A 19,075-nucleotide genomic window follows, 5' to 3' on the forward strand; every position below is an offset into this window, starting at 1 on the left:
ACAACAGTCCATAGTCAGCGCATGTTTAAAAGTCTGAGCGCAACTTATTGTGTTCTCTGAACCTCCAGTCATTTTGTTTCAGTTGTGGCACAACAATGAAACCCCCAGCCTGTTGCACACCTGATCATTGGCTGCCTGGCAAGGTGAAGTTTAGTCATGCAATATAACACCTCTCAGGTACGTCAGCCCTATACTTGATTTCAGGCATGTGGGCAGTTCCAGTGAAGCTTGTATTACAAAGAATATGAAGCAAAGCAAAGAGGATAGTTAATCCTGCAGCTAGATCAAAGAGCAGGAAAGCGGGACTAGAAAAATAAATCAATCAGTGGCCCTAATAATACAAAAGGTTCAGTTTGCCTCTCATCTCATGAAACCAAGGATGACCGATCATTTAAAAACAGTGTAGATAAGACCATTGGAAGATATCCACTGCTCCCTTTTTATGGACTAGAGATGTCTCGTTTTTATTTTAAGCACCCCTGCCTTCAACTCATTGAAGTTTCCTCCTTCAAACACCCTGGATGAATTTGAACATTAGTCCATCCTCCCTCCCTTCCTTCCTTTTTGGGCTTCCTAACAAATAAAATGAACTCCTTAGGAATTACTGACCAAATCAAAATGCAGGCATATTCTAGTGGCCCCAGTTTAGTTAAACTGCTTCTAGGCAGTGGGATTTCCAAATACCTGATGTACTGATCCACAAATGCCTTAAAAGCCACAAGCCATAGAAAGATCACGGACTTTTCTTAAATTAACTTAGCAGCATGGCACCCTGGGAGTAGACTGGGAACAGGTGCTTCAGCAACAGGTGTGAAGCAGCTGCCTCTCCCAAGGTGCTCCAAGGACATAAAGAAAAGAAACAGCTCCTTCCTGCATTAAGCACGGGCCCTTCTAGAACATTGGCAACACTGGTGTGGGATGGAGTGGCTTTAGGGACTCCTGCATGGTCTTGCTCTGCCTATATTAGGAAGCACAAGTTCTCAGTTAGTATAACAAGGCCAGCGCCATGTGTAGGGATAGATGGGCACCTGTCAAGGGCCCACATGCCACTGGGGGCCCACTGGCAAGAACCCCCTGGAGTTGCTCCTCCTCTTCACCACTGTAACCAGCTAGGTCATCTGCTGCTCAGTGTGGCCCAGACATTGGCCATGATGAGTAGGAGCACCAGAAAATGGTTCCCTGCCAGCCAACCAGCTGGTAGTAGCCATGACGAGACAGATACAATGATGTATCAATGTAACCATAAATAAATATAGAGGAAGAGGAGGAATAGCAGCTATTGATCATGGCCATGAGAAAGCAAGCTTACTGACTGAGGGACTGCTCTCTTAAATTTTCTTTACCCCATTCATTTTTTAAACACATCATTCTTTAAAAGTTTGCAATTATGTCTTCCAAACTTTCTTCCAACATTTTTGGTACCTTATGCAGAACATTTGGATGGCCTATGGGCCTGCTTACTGAAAGAGTTATATTGTTAACTTGTTTTATATTGTTAATTTATAGTATTTTAATTGATTTATTTGTGAGCCGCCCTGAGGCTTCGGCGAATGGGGCGGCATATAAATTTTCTAAACAAACAAACAAATAAATAAATAAGAGCCCATGAAGGGGACATGTGCTGACTTCTGGATCAATGGCAGCTACTGAGCAGCTTGGGATTACAGAGTTGCTCCACAGCTTAAGAAGGTTATGTGCCGGAAAATGTGTTGATGCAGTCCACCACTGATTTATGATTACTCAGTGGCGGCTTGGTAGAGCGCCTGTTGCTGTTTTCTCCTACTGGGTGATCCACAGGTGGGCAGTATTTGGCTTGGTGGGTCCCACGTTGTTGTAGGATCATGCATACAAGTGTGAACCCCTTGGACAAAATACCTCCTTCAGGATCTAGTCATTACTTTCCCAACCATCACTAATACTCACATTTAAGTGTCCAAACTGGAACAGTCTTGCGGTGAGTTTGACTACTGTCGACAGGGATGCGCAGAGAATGCCAATGCTTGAGCACAGGTCGAGTAGCTGCAAAGCCAGGTGGTACCATTCATAGTGTGATGGGTCTCTGCATGCAGGGGCAAACTTGCCATAAGGAAAAGGAAGCAGGATGGCATAGCCAAGGTAATTTGTACCTGAAGCCCCAGCAAAAGAGTAGTAGCAGTAAGGGCCGAGAAAGAGCGATGCAAAAGCAATGGTGCCTTGAACTGGGGAGCTGATGATATTTAAGATGTTAAAGGTGAAGCCGGCTTCCCACTGGAATTGAAGCAGAAACCTGTTGTTATTTTCAGCAATAGATGATGCAAAAGTTATTGTCATTTATATGTGACATTTAGGAGGTAATCCTATTGCCCGTGTGGAAGGACCATCGGATTGCACTTTTATTTATTTATATTTTCATTGAAATAATTTTATTTATTTATTTATTTATTTATTTATTTATTTATTTATTTATTTATTTAAAACATTTCTCTGCCGCCCCATTCGCCGAAGCCTTTATTCCACCTTTCTGGATGCACTGCCCTCAAAGGGAATTTTTGCAATATTACCAAAATATGAAACATGGTCATTACAATGAACTAAATAACACCTCAACTTTTGGGCAGTATACAACTGAAATTAATAAATACATACCAGTAACCATGGAAACAGCTAATGATTTTTAAGCATCCCGTGCAAACTTAAATTAATGTCTTGGGATATTTTTAACAGCAGTAATCAGGCCATATGTATCTCATTCGGGAAAGAATTCCAAAGGCATGGGGCCTCCACCAAGGAAGTCCAGACCCTGGTATCCTCCAAGACAATGGCTCTGGATGGTGCACCAGACAGTAAGGTCTCTGATGGTGACTTTAATACTTGTGCAGACTCATTTGGAAGCAGGTAGTCCTTTAGATAATGTGGTCCGAAATCATTCAGGGCTTAGAGGAGGAAATCGGCACCCTGAATTGGGCTGGAAACTGACAGGCAGTCAAAGTTAATGATGCGGAATAGACGTAATGTAATCCAAACAGCCAGCTCCCAGAAGTGTTCTAACTGCAGCATTCTGTAGTTTCAAAATTGCTGCAGTTTCAAAATTGTCTTCAAGGAAATCCCCATGTAGAGTGCATTACTGTAGTCTAACCAGAATGTAACTAAGTTACTGTACATGTCACTGTGGCCAATGTCATTCTGCCCTGCTGAGATGACATATTGTTATGCATTTCCCAGTTCCCTGAGCAGTGAGAGGCTAAAGGAAGCAGTGCTTATCTGGTCTTGCTTTTCTTTGGAAGAAGACTTCCCTGGAAGCGCAGGACATTTTTCTAATATCTGGCTTTATTTACAGCTATACAGTTGAGCAGAGGGAGAAGCAAACTGCACAGCATTTGAACAAGGCTGTAAACCCACTGCCTCATCAGAGAAAGATCAGAAGGCGTTTTCTTTTTGAGGAACGTAGGAGGATATGAACCATATACTGCTGCCTTATAATGAGTTGCACCATTGACCAATCCTGCTTAGTACTTTTTTTCCTCTGATGGGAAAGAGGAACTGGAACAGATTCCTTCCCAGTCAGCTTATAAAAATTCTAATTAAAACCACTTAAACAGCTATATTTATTAATCCAATTAGCCCATGTTGCTCATAAAATCCAGGAAAAATAAAACAGGATAGCACCCCCTCCTAACAACATGCTCACATAGTTTAGCCAGCTCTTTCAAAGGCCCTGTAAGTGGGTCCAGCCAATCAGCCTAGATGTTGATGGGTTGGACCTTTCTATTCAAGGAGTTCTGTAAGGAGCTGGATGGATTTTTGTACACAGAAATTGACAGAGGGAGATTCTGTTGTTCCCACAAGATAGTTCTGAGAATGACCTATGATGAAATTAGTTAGCTCTGAAACAGGTTGGATAACTAATTATGCTCTAGTTGTCCTCCCTCTGACTCATATGGTTGGGGGCCTGTGATAATCAGGGATACAAAGGAATAAGAGAAGAGTGCATCTTTAGGAACAATGTTGATGGCCAAGTTAGCAGGACAATCTTCCACAGAGTTTGGAATTACAGCTGATGTTGGGAGGGAGAAGGTTGGCTCCTTTGGGTGCTCATTTGCAAGGACTGCTGGCTGGGCCTCAGAGGGATCAGAATCGGAATGGGGAGAAATAGGGGGAGTCTGGGAATGTGGGCCATGCTGAGACACCGAGATGAGAGATGAATGTGAGGCCCAGTCAGGTCAGTTGGATACACAACTCTTGCTTTCACATGCAAATGCTGACAAATTCTCTTCACAAGACTTTCGGGCTTGAAGCAATCTCTGAAAATATGAACATTCATCCAGAATATTCATGAACTGGTTTGACACCAACAGGAAGCATAGGAGCACATGGTTCCTTGCAGTGCTGATCAAAGGTTTGGGGATATACTTGGAAAAAAATATTCTCAGGACATCTCCTTGCCTGAGTAGGTCCAATCTTCCTCCTCATTGTGGCTCCTGGCCATTTGCTTGCTCACTCCCTCTGGGTCCAATCCACACTGCTGTTCAGAGGAAGAAGAGGCAAGGAGGGTGGCCACTTAGACATTACTAAAAATGAAGGACAGTATGTCCAAAAAGGAAGAAAATGGCATAAAATTTGCAAATGCTAACTCTTAAGTGCAGATGCATATTTAGGAATAATTATTATAATTCAAATAGAAATGCGATATATCTAACCATGGTGAGGAAGATGGGGACTGAGTGACCTAGGCAGCCATTCCAGCTTCTGTTTAGGCACCGCTAAGTGTTCATGAGGAACTTCAAGGGTCATACTCTCCTTTCTTAGGGCCCTTTCTCTTTAAACTGAACATGGATTACAATCAGATAGAGGACTGTCTTTTGCAATCCTTTCAAATAAAACAAGGGAATCATCCTCTGTAAAACAGGCGTCATGGGAAGAGATGGAGAGTCAGCAGCAGCAAAAGGAAAGAGCTGCCAGTGTTCTGTGGGGTCAGCAGTGGGACCCCTGCTGTTGCGTGGGCCTTGGCAGTTACCCAGTGGTGCCAAGAACCCCTGTATCTAAGCCCTAGAGGGGTAGTGATCTAATGCTCAGGAGGGGTATGGATCAAAGCAGGACAATGCTTCTCAATGCTGCTTTTATTCCCCAACATTATGGGACGGTGCAGGAAAATCTGTATTACATCTGTGAATCTGCTTTTGTGCTGTTGCATGAGCAGAATAACAGACAAGCTTAAATGAGTTTCATTGTGGACAAGAAGCACAATATCCTTTTCAAAATCTAAAATTCTTTGCTTTGGTAGAAAAGGAAATGTAGCCAAACCCAAATGCGAAAAACAAAAACAAACAAACACAAAACCACTGTAAGAATCGTTTTGCAAGGATGGTGTTTCCTATTTATGCATTTTCCATGTATCAAAAAAAGAGCAGAAGATACCTTTTTAAAAGTTCCCCCAGTCTGATGGCTTTCATTGGTTCTAATAACATTCCCTTCTTTCAAGTCAGGAAATATCTCTGGATCCTGCTTGGTCTTGTAAATCTGGTTGAATGTTTTAAATTGTGCCTGCTTTAAGCCCTGTATTCTTTATCTGATCCATAGCTTAAGGCAGGAAAAATGGATGCTTTCTTTCTCTTGAGTCTGTGCCTGGATTAACTCTGCTTGCCTTCTGCCTAGAATATGACAACATATAGAATATCTGCATAAATTTACCAGGTATCTCTGGGTCCATTGTTTTTCAGCCAGAGCAATGAGTACACCTGCAATAACAGCCTGTAGACAGAGGGGAAAGTATACAGTTACATGTCATAAAGTTAGCAATGGTAATAGTCCTTTGTTCTCTTTGGACCATGCTGCAAAGCAGACATCTTGAAAAACACAACACAAGGAAACAAATACACGAACAACAGAAGAGCTTTGTGTTCTAGGCAAATACAGACTCTGGCATAGAATTCTGCCTTGTAGGATTAAAAAACAACCCCTTTCTGCTCCTAGGGCTAGATAGATCCCAAATAAGTTAAACAAGGTGATGTGGACATTGATACCTACGTAGTTATTAGAAACATATTAAATGCTATTAAAGCGTACTGTTCATAGTAAATGAGACGATTCTGCTGACTATGGTGTAATTTTGAAATGCAGCGTGATACAGTGGTTAGAGCACTGGACTGGAGACCTGGGAAATCCAGGTTCTAGTTCCCAATCAGCCATGAAGCTCACTGGGCAGCTCTGGGACAGCCACTTTCTCTGGAAGCAAACATAATGAAACTGGAGATGTTGTACTTCTGGCACATCGTAAGAAGACAAGATTCACTGGAGAAGACAATCACGCTAGGGAAAGCCAAAGGCAGAAGAAGAGGAAGACCAAACAGGAGATGGATTGATTCTGGAAAGGAAGTCAAATGTTTGCCATAAATCAGAGATGAACTGACAGCATGAAAAAACAAGAGAAATGTGTAATTAAATGTCACTATCCCTATCCAGTTCATGGAAGGCTGTCAAATGGAGTTGAGGTGAGGAAACCCATGATGAAATAGCATCATGTCCCCTGGCTCCCTTAGTATACATGACAGGGACTGGAAGAACTAGTTGAGGAAAAGGAGGTGAATTGCTGTTCTTGGCAGCGCTCTTAGCACGTGTCACGACTTACACTGGAAGCTGTTTGTCCTTGTCTAACTTATGCGTGTCAAATGTTAGCCCAGAGCTGCTCTTCCTGAAACTTAAGAAGAGCCGTGTTGGAGTAGACCAAGGCCTTTCATGTCCAGCATTCGGTTCACGTGGTGGCCAACCAGCTGCCTGCAGGAAGCATATCAGTAGGATGAGAGTACAGTAGCGCCCCCAGCTGGTGTTCCCCAGCAACTGTCTACCAAGGCAGAGTGCTCCTCATGTTGGAGGTAATGCGGCTACTAGCCATTGTGGCTACTAGCCATTGATAGCGTCCTCCTTCATGTATTTCTCCAGTCTCCTTTTAAGTCATCCAAACTGTGAGCCATCACTATGTTCGACAGTCTTCCATACTGTCTCCAGAGGCAGAGAGAAGGAGCCCCCACATATTGTATTTGGACTCTTGTTATAGATTTATGGATAGGTTGAAATTTTTTATTTAAATAAAATATGGATAGGCTCTTTGCAGTAATGATATCCCCGTCTTTGGGTTTTTTGTTAAATGTTATCATTTAAATTATGAAGAAAAACAACTGGAACTGTCCTCCGCCTGGCCCAGAAAGTAAAAGAAATCTAACATTAAGCCTTTTCCCTTTATCTACTTTCCAGAAGGTGCTGGATCCCGCTTTCCAAGCCAGTGATGTTATTTCTATGATCGGCAATGGCAGGTGCTGCTGATTAAGTTCACATTTCATTATGAAGAGCTGGAAATGCTATTTCTGAAGCCTGGCCTGCCAAGTATCTCTGTGTTTTTTTCCTCTTTTTCATTCAAATGGATTAAGTCCTAAAGATTTAATGTTGCGCCACTTAAACCACTTACGTGCATCTTCTCTGGCATAAGTGGTCTTGATGATCACAACATATTGTTGAAGACAGAAGACTGAACTCAATCCAGCTGGGCAATTGTTACATTTTTATTATGACTAAATTCCTAAGAGCTGGTGCAGAATTTGTACTGAAAATGTGAGCCAGTACAAATCCTGTCACCACCGTGAATTTACTAAGTGCCGTAAGGATGTCCATTCTGCTTATCCCTCTCTGCTCATGGACAGGAACAAGTAGCGGAGGTGGACAACAGGAAAGCTAGAAGCCCTTTTCACATGGACAGGGGATGTTAGCTTTAGTGGGTGGGAACTCAGGATGGCATCTGCCATCCAAGCTTCTGAATTTGATGAATTCCATAGAAGTGAGAATAGTGCCGACATAGCTCCCTGATACATGCATGCAGCTCTTCCCACAAGATTTTGAGGGAAATTCTAGAGCTATCGGTACAGATTCTGTTCTAGTTCTTATATGCCATCAACTTATCTCTGACTTATAGTGGCCCTATGTATGAAAACCCTCCAGAATGTCCTATCCATGATGGTTCCGCTCAGCTCTTGTCAATTCAAGGTGGCAGCTTCCTTTATCAAGGCCATCCATTTCATACTTGGTCTTCCTCTTCCTTCTACTTTCCCCAGCATGATTGTCTCCTCCAGGGAGCTTTGCCTTCTCAAGATGTGCCCAAAGTATGACAAACTCATGTTTTTTCCCCCATTTTTGCTTCTAGGGAAGGCTCTGACTTGATTTGATCTGGGACCCATTGTTTGTCTTTCTGTTGGTCCAGAGCATGTGCAAAGCTCCCCTCCAGCACTAATGTTATTCCTGTCAGCTTTCTTCACTCTCCAGACACTACGTGAAAACGTTTTTCTATGCGGACCTTTATCTGATGGACTGGCCGATACCACATTGCCAAAAGAGAGGCACAGAACTGCATTGAATTAGAAGATTCTGATTTATATGCATCGAAGATATACATTTAGGAATAATTTCAGTACAAATAGTCCACATCCCATCACCATGGGGAAAGCGGTGGCCAGTGAACTCTGTACCTTCCTACCCAGTCTGTGGTTCAGATGCTAACCATAGTGGTACAATTCCAAGGTGGTTCATTGCCAGTGGTTCACTGCCTTTCAGTTTAAGTCAGTTTCACTTCCATGCCGCCTCAAAGCTTAACCTCTCTGGGAAGTTGACAACAATTCGTGCAATGCAACAAAATACCAAAAGAAGGGGAAATAAAATGTTGATGCAAAATTTAAAGCGGTATTTTTAAACTACTGAACAACTAAAATTAGATTTGGAGTGAGCAACCTCTGTCAAGTAGCACACATAGCTGGCTAAGACAAGGGGAAAAGGGATCAGGCACGGTAGAGGTGACCAGAATGTCTCCATCCACGCATTTAGGATATTATGTATGGTTATTCTGTGAGAAGAGCCTCTGCTGTTGTTTCCATGGGCGGGTGGGAGAGGAGGTCCAAGGGGCCTTTTCATCTTTGTCGGCTGGAGTGGAGCTGTCTTCTTCATTATTTTAATCATGTCTTTATTATTTGCAACCTGTCTAGGTTGCTTGTCAGCACTAAAAATATTGAAATTGCTTCACAGGAATAAACCCAATGATTAACCATTAAAAAAAGGAAAGAAAAAGAAAAGCAGAACGCTTGAACCAAAAAAGTGGAAAATCTTTTTAAGATCATAAAAAGCAGAGGAAAATCAATTAAACCATAGACCACAATTTAAAAAACCACAAACGCTACTGAAAACCTCAGAGAATAAAAGACCTTAACCCTTCAATGGATAACAGTGTTGGTGTGTCTTTCTCTTGCTGGAGGACATTTATAATGGAGGTACCACCACTAAAAAGACCCTTTCTATGATGTCCACATGGCAAGTGTTGGGAACTGTTTGTGCCCATTTTGGGGTTATAAACCATGCTGGGGCCAACCAGGAACCCTTGGAGCCAGACACAACTTGTGGACCATTAGTTACATATTCCTAGTGCAGACAGACCAGAAGTCTTAGGTTTTCATGGCTTGCTGCTTCAACCATTTGCCACATAAAAGTCCCAAATCTCCAAAACTTTGCATTCAGCCTCGGACGGGTTCTGCCCTTCCCTGCCTACCCATTTTTAAGACTTAGATTTTCACATTCATGGCCGTTTTCTGCAACAACAAAATAGGAGTTTGGATAGATTTCTTAGGAGACTAAGCCTGAAATTATAATCTTGGCATCGCCATACCATAAAAAAGTTCCCATGAACAAAAGCAGAAACATCTGGAGTCATGAGTGGCTGTTGGCGAAATTCATCCGGCAAAAAAAAGAAAAGAAAAGAAAAGAAAAGCCTGCCTGCAAAGGATCCGAAAAGAGCTTCTCGCCAGAACAAATAATACAACAAAATAAGAACACTGTGATGAGCTATTGTAGCATGCAAGGAGGGCCAAACTCTTTTGCCGTCCGCATTTCCAACCAACACTCCCTCAATTTACACATGTGGTGGAGGGAACAAAGAGAACCGGAGCTGGGAGGGATCATCTCACCCCTGCTGGGCCAGCTCCAGTCAGATAGCTTCAGCTCTGAGTTGATCAGTTTCCATTCCAACTTTAACTGCTCCAGCAGGGAATCTTTCTGTCGCAAACTCTGCAAAGCTGCAGTTTTGCAGAGAACAATGGTTTTTGTTGTTCTTTTTCTCCATGCCCCCATTTTGTTTTCTTTTCACAATATGAGACTTGCAAAATATTGCAAATGACAGGCCAGCATCTGAAAGTTTGGCAGGCTGTTTCAAAAGAGGATGGAACATCCTGCACGACTGTAATTCTGCACCTTCCGTCTCATCCCACTTTGCCTTCCAATCTCAGCTTCCTCCCTCATTCCTCCAGGTCACGTCTTGTTCCTTCTCTGTCACACACCTGTGTCCTGTTGCCTACAGCCTTCTCACACTGCAGACCCTCATTTCTTCCCCTCCTGCTCCTCCTGTGAGGTATGCTAGGTGAGAGTCAGTGTCCAAAGCCACTCAGGGAGCTTCATGGATGAATGAGGACTAGAACCAGATCTCCCGAATCCTGGTCCAGCACCAAATGCTACACCACAGTGGCTCTCCTGTGCAGCTCTTCATGACCCCTGGCTCTAATTTCTCCTCTCCCAGGAACTCATTAGGTGGCTTGAGGAAACCGTCTGTTCTCTCAGGTTCAGCCCTCCTCTCCGCACCTGCAATATGGGTTTATGTTGTGCTGGGACTCCCCAGGGTCAGCTCCGGCAGCTCTTTCTTATGCCATACTTCAACTCTGGCTGAAGTAAGAACAGAAGGAGGGGTTTCTGGGCAGGTACAGAGTGCAAACCAAGCAGAGCCATGAGAGCATCCCCTAACATCTTTTCAGTTTGCTAAAAGCAGTCCCCCTCTGGCTTGATTTATACCAGAATTCTGGCATATGGGAAAGAAGACCTGTACCTTTTACAGCCTCAGTCGAAATGTGTCCTTCCAGGCTGCCATTAGGCACAGGGGGAATCCATTTAGCAAAAGCAAGGGACCTCTTTGGGATGGGGGGCATAAATGAACCCCCCAGCCCTTCTGAGTGCAAGATGGTGGGACCCACCCAGTCAGGGATATTCTATTCATGGTGAAGCTGAGCCTCCAGCTCATGATCTTCAGTGAAGAAGCATCCTGTACCTCACGCCTTGGCTGCCCTGGGGCTTCCCCCATTTGATGGGCATGGAGTGAGCAAGGCACTTATCTGGGCACTTGTCTTCCCAGTTAGCTGGCCAGTGGTGTGCTAAAAGGCATCCCAGAATCTCCATGATTATCTCCCGTCAGTGTGGGGATTCCTTTAGTGTAGTGTTCCTTGCACCCCAATAGCAGAATCCCTGCTAATTGGAGTGAAAAGGAGAAAGGGCTCCCCAACTAACCTCCTAGGAGTTCGAGGAGAAGTGAGGCTTGGGAAGGAGCCAGACCAAGCCACAAGCTGATGGGAAATTCTGGTGGGTTTCCATCCCCGCCATATTACACAATATGACTGAATCACAGTCTCCCATATTGCATCCTTCTAGTTTGGCCTGAAGTAATTCACTGGGTTTCTGGTCAGTGGAGATGGGTGGGAAGGGCTAAACTGGGAAAGGGGAGGGGGGAATCAGAGCCCCAGTCTTTGTTTTTCAAGCCGTAAGACTATGTAAGATGCTGTAAGACCACAAAAGCCAGAAGCCAATATAGTTTGCAGACTGTATCCAGAGCAGATACGGGCCAATAAGGAGACAGCTCATTAATCTATTGCAACCACACCAACTTTGCATGAATCAAATTGTCAGCTTCACCAATTGTGTATTGTTCCAGGCCGCTAGAAACAAAGATCCTTAGTAAGTTCTCTGGTGAGTTCTTTGGAACTTTGCAGCTCTTCAAGGGAACACGAGATTTATGATCAGAAACATTTTTCTGTTTCCTCCAAGATCCTATCTCCAGCGGAAGGTTGTAGAACTGGATTTTCATGCTACGTGCATCCCACACACACAGACTCCCTAACACGCTTCAGCTCTCATTTCACATGAAGTGAGAAAGTTTTCCTACGTCAGTTTTCCCAAGACATGCGTCATCTGAGGTTCAAATTCCGCACTGCACAGGTGGCTTGTCTAAAAACCCCGAGCAACCTGAAGCAAGCCTGGTTCCAAGCCGAGGAAGGGGATGTGAAAGTGCCAGCACCACCACCGGGCATTCTTGGAGAGCTACCAGGGTTGACTCACCCTGGCAGGGCCCACTGCTGATGTCTTCCCCGGGACCCCTTCAGTTTTTTTCTGGACCAGCACATCAAGCACCACCAGACAGCTGGACGTAGGAACCTTTGAAAATATCCCACAATGTGCTAATGCCATTCTGGGTCTTCCGGAAAATTAAAAGGGCAGCTAAACGCAGCTGCCCAGCACCACTTTGAGCTCTGCAGCTAGAGATGTTTACTGGAGCCCAGTGACTGAGAAGGAAGCCTGACTTTGCACAGGGCTCCCCAAGATCTCACCCTGCTATGAGAGAATAATCTTTCAAACTATTTATCTGGACCATTTTTAAGTTTTTCCCAGGTCTATGACTCTAGTCCTTTCTCATCTCAAAGGAATCATTGCCACATCCCCACCACCACTCCATTTCAGGAAGAAAGATACGTGGTCCCCACAAGGGTGGTATCAAAATGAAGCACGGCCAGGTGCCTTCTGAAGGCCCATGTTCCAATGAGGGCCTTCCTCTTCAGTGGCAACTTTCTTTTTTCCCTTCCTCTCCCTGGTCCAGACAACAGGAGTGCCGAGAAGCAGCAACAGCAGATGCCACGGCCTTCTTGTTCCCTCAGTTTTTGTCTGTCAAGCAAGCAGATCCTAACTACATAACTGCAATGAGAAGGATGGCAAGACACAACAGCAACCAGTGACGATAACGGTGGGATGGTTCTTCACAGGTGGCAAGCACTCTTTCTCACAGCCCTTAAAAACCTGGAGCTGGCTCTGCCATATCTTTATTCCAAAGGTGAAACGTCAGCCTAGCATGGTCGTTCTGAGCTGAGAAACAATGGGAAAAGGAAAAGGTTAAGCAGCCTCTCTCCCCATTTCTTTTCCTGCTGCAGTTACTCTGGGATTGTTTTGTTTGCTTGCTTGAATGTGTGAAGGAAGGAATTAAAACAGGGCTTTCCAAATAACCTGGGTCAATGGACACTTTGGAATCTTGAGATTCTACAGGCTCACTCACAAAATGGCTGCCATGGGGGGCATGACCAGTTACAAAACTCTAACTTTTCAGAAGGTAAACGGGAAAAACTAAAAGAGAAGTTTCATGGCCAAGAATTTAAGCGGAAACCAAAGATGGGATCTGAGCTCCAAAGCACACGATCTTTGGAACCCAGATAGAGGTAGCACTGGCTGGCTGCCCTTCTCTCTACAGTGTGGCATCTTCCCAGTTAAAACAAACTCATTAATCAAGTAACTAATGTTCAGAAGTACAATAAGAGTCAGAAGGATCAGAGAGCCTGGTAGGCACCAAGAGTTATATCCACATTCACAATGTGCTTCTCAGCCCCACATCGGGAACCCTAGCATTAGAACATAGTCTGCATTTTGGCAACAGTTTTCCAATTCTCTGCTCTCTCACGTTGCTCTCTCTGACACAGATATTCTAGGCATCTGTTGTGGATTCTGGGGCACATGCCTCAATGCATGCACATTCAATAATCCAATTAAAGGTAACTTGGACCAAGACAAAATGATACAGAGAAACATAAGAAGATGGCTTCTATGGAGTTAGACCATTAATGTCCATCACGGTTGAGAGACTGGAAGTTTTAAAGCAAAAACAAACAACTCCATACCAGAGAGGTTGGTTTTCTTTGCGCCCCCCGCCCACCGCACACATTTTATCTTAGGTTCAATCTACCACTAAACTGTGTTTCCTTGTTCCTGTAATATATTTAGCAAGAACAGGTTGTATTTGCACAGCCTCTGCATACCCAGGCTTAGAGAAAGAACAGCTAAAGTCCTTGCCGTTCCTAGTCAGACTGAGGCATGGAAACACCTTTCCAAGAAATTAATCATAGTTTGCCCATTTTCCTCCATCTCAGTATCCAAGAAAAGTTGCATTCGAAAAGCACAGAAACAAAACACAGCAGCTTGTATATTGGCCCGTATTTGCATCATCTATCACAAAGATGTGGGAAGATGCATTATGGACCAGACCAATAAATAAAGCAACAGCAGTACCATCCTACCAAAGCTCCACTCCAGATGGGAGCAGCAATGCGAACATTCCATCCGACAAACCAAGGTTTATAGGAAAACACAGGGAAGAAGGCAATAATCCCAGAAATGAGGCTTAGAATCCCCAAGGAAATGAGTATTTTCCCGGTGATCGCAAATAAGTTCCCTGGGTGCATTCTGAGCTTGTCCTGCACTCTCGCTCTCGGCGCGCTTGACTTGTTCTGACGTTAGCAAGAAGGTCTGTTGCCTACCGTGGCACACAGCAGCACCTTGGAGACCGTAGTCACAGTGCTTTCTCCTTGTTTGTCTGCTCAGAGAAAACACACTGTAGTTTAGCAAATTCCCACTGAAATGCAAGATAATGAAAAGGAATCAGCAAGACCTCTTTATATGTTCAAGAAAAATGGCAGTTCATCACACAAGCTTGAGTCTGCTGGAGGAGATCACAATACCCACCCGTCCCTACCAACCCTCACCCAAATTGCCTTCCCCGAAAGCTACAATTAGACTTTGGAAAAGCCTCCCCTGCCACCAATATTTCCTTTGGCGATCTTCGTCAGGTCCAGCTTTAAGTGAGCACAGATGGACTGTGTCCAAGGTGCTTTATTGAAGTCAACATTGTTAGTTTTCAGAGCAGGAAAATCACCGGGTAAGGACTAATCTTGTTTTCAGCAGCGCACCACCTTGAGGAATAGGCTCAAACCTTCGGAATTCACATTACCAAGAGCTGAAAGACATTCCAGATTGAATTCCAGAAGAAATTGTTAATGCAAAGAGAGACTGGGCAGTTTTGGAGGATGTAATTGGACAGCCATCTGAGAGGGACAGTTCAATTTGGTGTCCTGCACTGAGCAGGGGGTTGGATCCTTCCAACTCTGCCATTCTATGATTCGATGATTCTGTGTGTTCAGTCTTGATTTACAAATAATTCTGTTTACTAGTACAGAACTACGACCTTAAAGCAAACTGCTCCTCAGCTCCACAGATGCATTGTTTAAATAACTCTGTTGCCTGTTTTCCCATGAGGAGTGACCACTTCCTGGTGTATGCAAAGTTATTGACTCTGGCTGAGTCGCAGCCATTGTTTCCAATTATGCAGAGCTTAAATGGAATCCCAGCATCCTTTGCATCCAGATCATCCAATAACGTGATACTGACAGAAGAGAAAGAAAATGAAAGCATGGTGTCCACCTGCAAGAACATTAACATCCTGTCTTTATCAGGGTTTCGTCAAGAGAGTCCCAGGACTTTTTTAAAGTCCATGATCTCACACAAAGGGCATTTTCACAGTAGCAGCATCCTCTCAGGCCTCACCCGGATTTTCCATTTGCATGGCTTTTTAGCGCACACGCGCGCGCGCGTGTGTGTGCGTGTGTGTGTGTGTGCACGCGTTTAGAGTGAGGAAACTCAACCATTAAATTCCAAATGCAGACCAAACCTGGATGAAAGCCTTCATGTATTAGTGCAGTTCCGCTAGATTGCAGCTTGTGTTAGAAAGACAGAGCAAAACAAACCCCGGATGGAGGGAATGTCAGAGATGTGCTTTCTGTGAAGAAAACGTAGGAAGACATTCCAGTAAAGGTCTCATGTAAAGAAGCCCTCAGAGGGAATTTTGTTTGCTTCAGTTTTGGGTTCCCTGTCTGATGTCTTGCTCAAGAGATGGAAGTTTTTCTGTTTTGGTCATCATAACATTCCAGTATTCTGTAGAGATGCAAATTAAGAAACAATTCCTATCATTTAGACAAAACTGCAATGCATCTCACTCTTGAACTTTTCTGCACAGGGCTGGCCCCTCCCACTAGACAGAATGGTGCAGTCACCTCGGGCTGCAGGGAGTGGGGAGAGGGCAGCAAAGTGCTACCCATGATTTGCTCTACCAAGCAAACAATTGCAGCCGGCTTGGGAAGACAGCCCCAAACAGAGCATGTTGCCATAGTCCAAAGGTGTAGCCCATGCAGCACAAGTTAAAATCTTATTCCCTTTCAGCTGACCAGGAGCACTTTAGCTTGTCTGGGTTAAGCTTCAGATTGCTTGCTCTCAGCTGGTCCATGACGTGCATCGTCAATTTAGAGCAGCTTCTAAATTGGATTTGGGTGGAAAGATGGAGTTGGGCACCACAATCAAATCCCAAAAGTGCAGTTAGTCTCTCTCTGTGGTTTCATGCATATGTTAAATAGCATGGTGAAAGGACGGAACACCACAGACCAATGGCCAGAGCAGCAAGGAATCCCCCAAAACCACCTTCCGAGGTCCAAAAGGACTGACGCCACCACAGAACCATCCAAACCTTTTCTCCATTCCAGAAATCAGCCAGGGCATTGACAGAATTGAAGCTACCCTGGCCTGGCTTTGCTTCTGTAACACCTGCACGGACACTCAAGGCATTTTAGATTCCTCTCTCTTCCATTAGTGAGCCTGTACAGTAAGCAAACCAGGTGGAAGGCAGTCACTTTTGGTGGCTCCGCTAGGAGCAGATCTCAGGCAAAAGAATGCATGCACCACTCAAGCAGACATGCCAGAGGCTTGGAGTGCATGACCCCTTTAGAAAAGCAGAAAGATCATGTATAGATTGGAAATGTAATTTCATGCCTGCACAGTGGTGGCAGGAGGCAAGAGAGAGAGGAGTCCTTCGCTGAATATGACTTGGCGGTTGCCTCCTAATTCAGTGTGTGCATTTGCAACATGTGCTGGAGAGCTATAATATATCCCTTGGCAATGTGGATTCAATCGCTATTTTAATGCCTTCCTCATGACGAAGGTAGTTAACCTGCAGTGTTTGCCTTCCAAGGACCGAGGCTCAGTGGTGGTAATCCTTCACTGATGGAGCTTGCTTTGCTCTGAGCTATGCCTTGACTTCCACTAGACTTTTTATCACTGGGGGTTCGAGCGACCTGGCACTTCTAAAGACAAACGATAAGTGTCTGGTGTATGGGTGGTTGGGGGCGGGGGGCGGTCAAAATTAGAAACAGTAAGCAGCTTCTTCTCAGGACTGCTTACGGCCAGGAGCTTGCTTGTGTAGAGACTGTGACTAGGTTGAAGCTTCAAAGGCCTCTTCAGGTGCAGAAGGGGCCAGAGATGTGTAATATTTGGATGCCTGCAAAAGAAAACATTAGTGGGACCATTCCAGCAACCCTGCTGAAAGTTCAGAATCTTCTAATTTTTTCCTCTTCCATCCTCATCCTTCTAGTTCATGTGATGTGCCTTATTTGCTTATTGATTGTAAGCCGCTCCAGGAATCTTGTTTCAGATGCAGGGTAGGATCAACAGGCTGTTGTTACCTTTCGGTGGTGTCATTTCTGCCGCAGGCCAGAATGTAATGACCTGGGACAGGGGGAGGACCGTAAAGGCACAATCCTATGCAAGCTGAAACAGAAAAAGGCCTAAAACTCCAGCATGGCCGAGCCAGTATAGCTTCTGAGCTTGATACAGGCTTTATGGCCATAGTGCCCAACTGCGTCCACCCCCAAATAAGTACACCATGGCCTATAAGCTGAAAAAGGGACACCACAGCACAGCAGTTACCAGCCTTTCCTGCCAAATGATTGGTCCTGTCCAAAGGTTCCATTATCCACACACACAAAGTGGCAACTCCAGATCTGGATAGGCAATTCATCTTTGGAAGCCCTTTCTGATCACATTTGATGCTGCAGTCGAATCACATACCCATCCATGGTGAAAAGTAAAAACCATAATGCCGTGATTTTACCCAGATCGGTTAGAAGATCACCAGCTTCATTTTCTAGGAAAGAGTATGGCGTTCCTTCATTATTGCTCCCCATATTCCTGCTGAACACTAGGTGTCGCTGTGCAGCAACGTATCTGAGGTACATACCTTCCTCCCCTCCTTCCTCTTCCCCATTTTCAAAGATGCTAGTACTTTGAGGAAGGGTTCGCTCCCCACACACAATTCCCACACAAATGTAAGTGTTAAAATTAAGCTAAACGTTTTGCTTTAATGCAAATATTTACTTCAACTCGGCTCCAAGATGTATGTCTGGGTTTTGCTTTTCGTCTGGTTTTTGCAAACTGAGGGGAATGACACCATTAATTTGATTATTCCTGGAATTGTCTCATTTTGCTACAAGGCCAGAAATGTGGGGGAACACTAATAATTATTATTTTTAAAGTTTGGCTCAGCTGGGCTTTCGACTCCCACACATCTGAGTGGGAGAAAGGACAAATTTCTAGGACACTGAGCTTCCCATGGCAACGGAAAACGGAAGTGACTTCAACCCAGTGTAGCGAAGGATGACTCATTTTTGTTCATGCTGTAAGCATAGTAATGTTAGTGCTGTGTTGGTAAATGAAAAAGAAAAAAGACGGACTCTGTGACAGAGAAGTCCCAAGGCATTTTGATACTTGAGTCAGAAAACCCAGATGTCCTCTCTGGTGATGGAAAAACAACGAACCGAATAATGGACAACTCATTTTCCCCAAACCTGCCACTCCAGTCAGATTGCTTGAAGCTGGACTCACGGAAAAGCCCGTTCTGTTCCATTATCTTCCATGTTTCATGCCAGATCTTTTGCCCTGAGAAGACAGAGTAACTGACCTTAATCCAAGCCAGCCCAAGACATTTTGCTGTCTGGGGTGAAGCAAAAAATGCATGTCCAGGACTGGCGGCTGAATCTTGCTTTGATATCCAAGGCCAGTCCTACCATTACTCAGGGTGAGACATCCACATCAAGCAATAAATTTGCCATGGGAGAGCTGCAACCTGATAGTTATTTAGAGCACAGTCCTCAGTCCTGAGGCCTTCTGACATGGAAGGGTTGTAGAGGATTCTTCAGAGTCCCAGCACTGAGTTCCCGTGACTGAAGTGCCAGATCTCTGAAAGCCAAGCCTGCCCCAAGCCTCCTTCGCAGCAGCATGGAAAGAACATGCCGGCTGCCTCCCTGAGAGCAACGATGTGCCTTGACAAAGCAGAGAA

The 19,075-nt window shown here is 44.5% G+C and overlaps 1 protein-coding gene across 1 annotated transcript; it reads right to left on the reverse strand.

Annotated features, from left to right (window-relative positions):
* Positions 1-1,887: 1,887 nt before the first annotated feature.
* On the reverse strand, positions 1,888-16,204 carry TMEM212 (transmembrane protein 212). The gene is made up of 5 exons (XM_044434401.1): positions 16,137-16,204; positions 15,157-15,298; positions 14,157-14,366; positions 5,668-5,727; positions 1,888-2,247 (listed from the first exon to the last, which is right to left on the reverse strand). Exons 1-5 carry the CDS (start codon positions 16,202-16,204, stop codon positions 1,888-1,890), a joined length of 840 nt encoding a protein of 279 aa, XP_044290336.1.
* Positions 16,205-19,075: the final 2,871 nt, after the last annotated feature.

The sequence above is a fragment of the Varanus komodoensis genome, unplaced genomic scaffold (genome assembly GCF_004798865.1).
Source record: "Varanus komodoensis strain SLA01 unplaced genomic scaffold, ASM479886v1 scaffold28, whole genome shotgun sequence".
In the NCBI taxonomy this organism is placed as follows: Eukaryota; Metazoa; Chordata; class Lepidosauria; order Squamata; family Varanidae; genus Varanus; species Varanus komodoensis.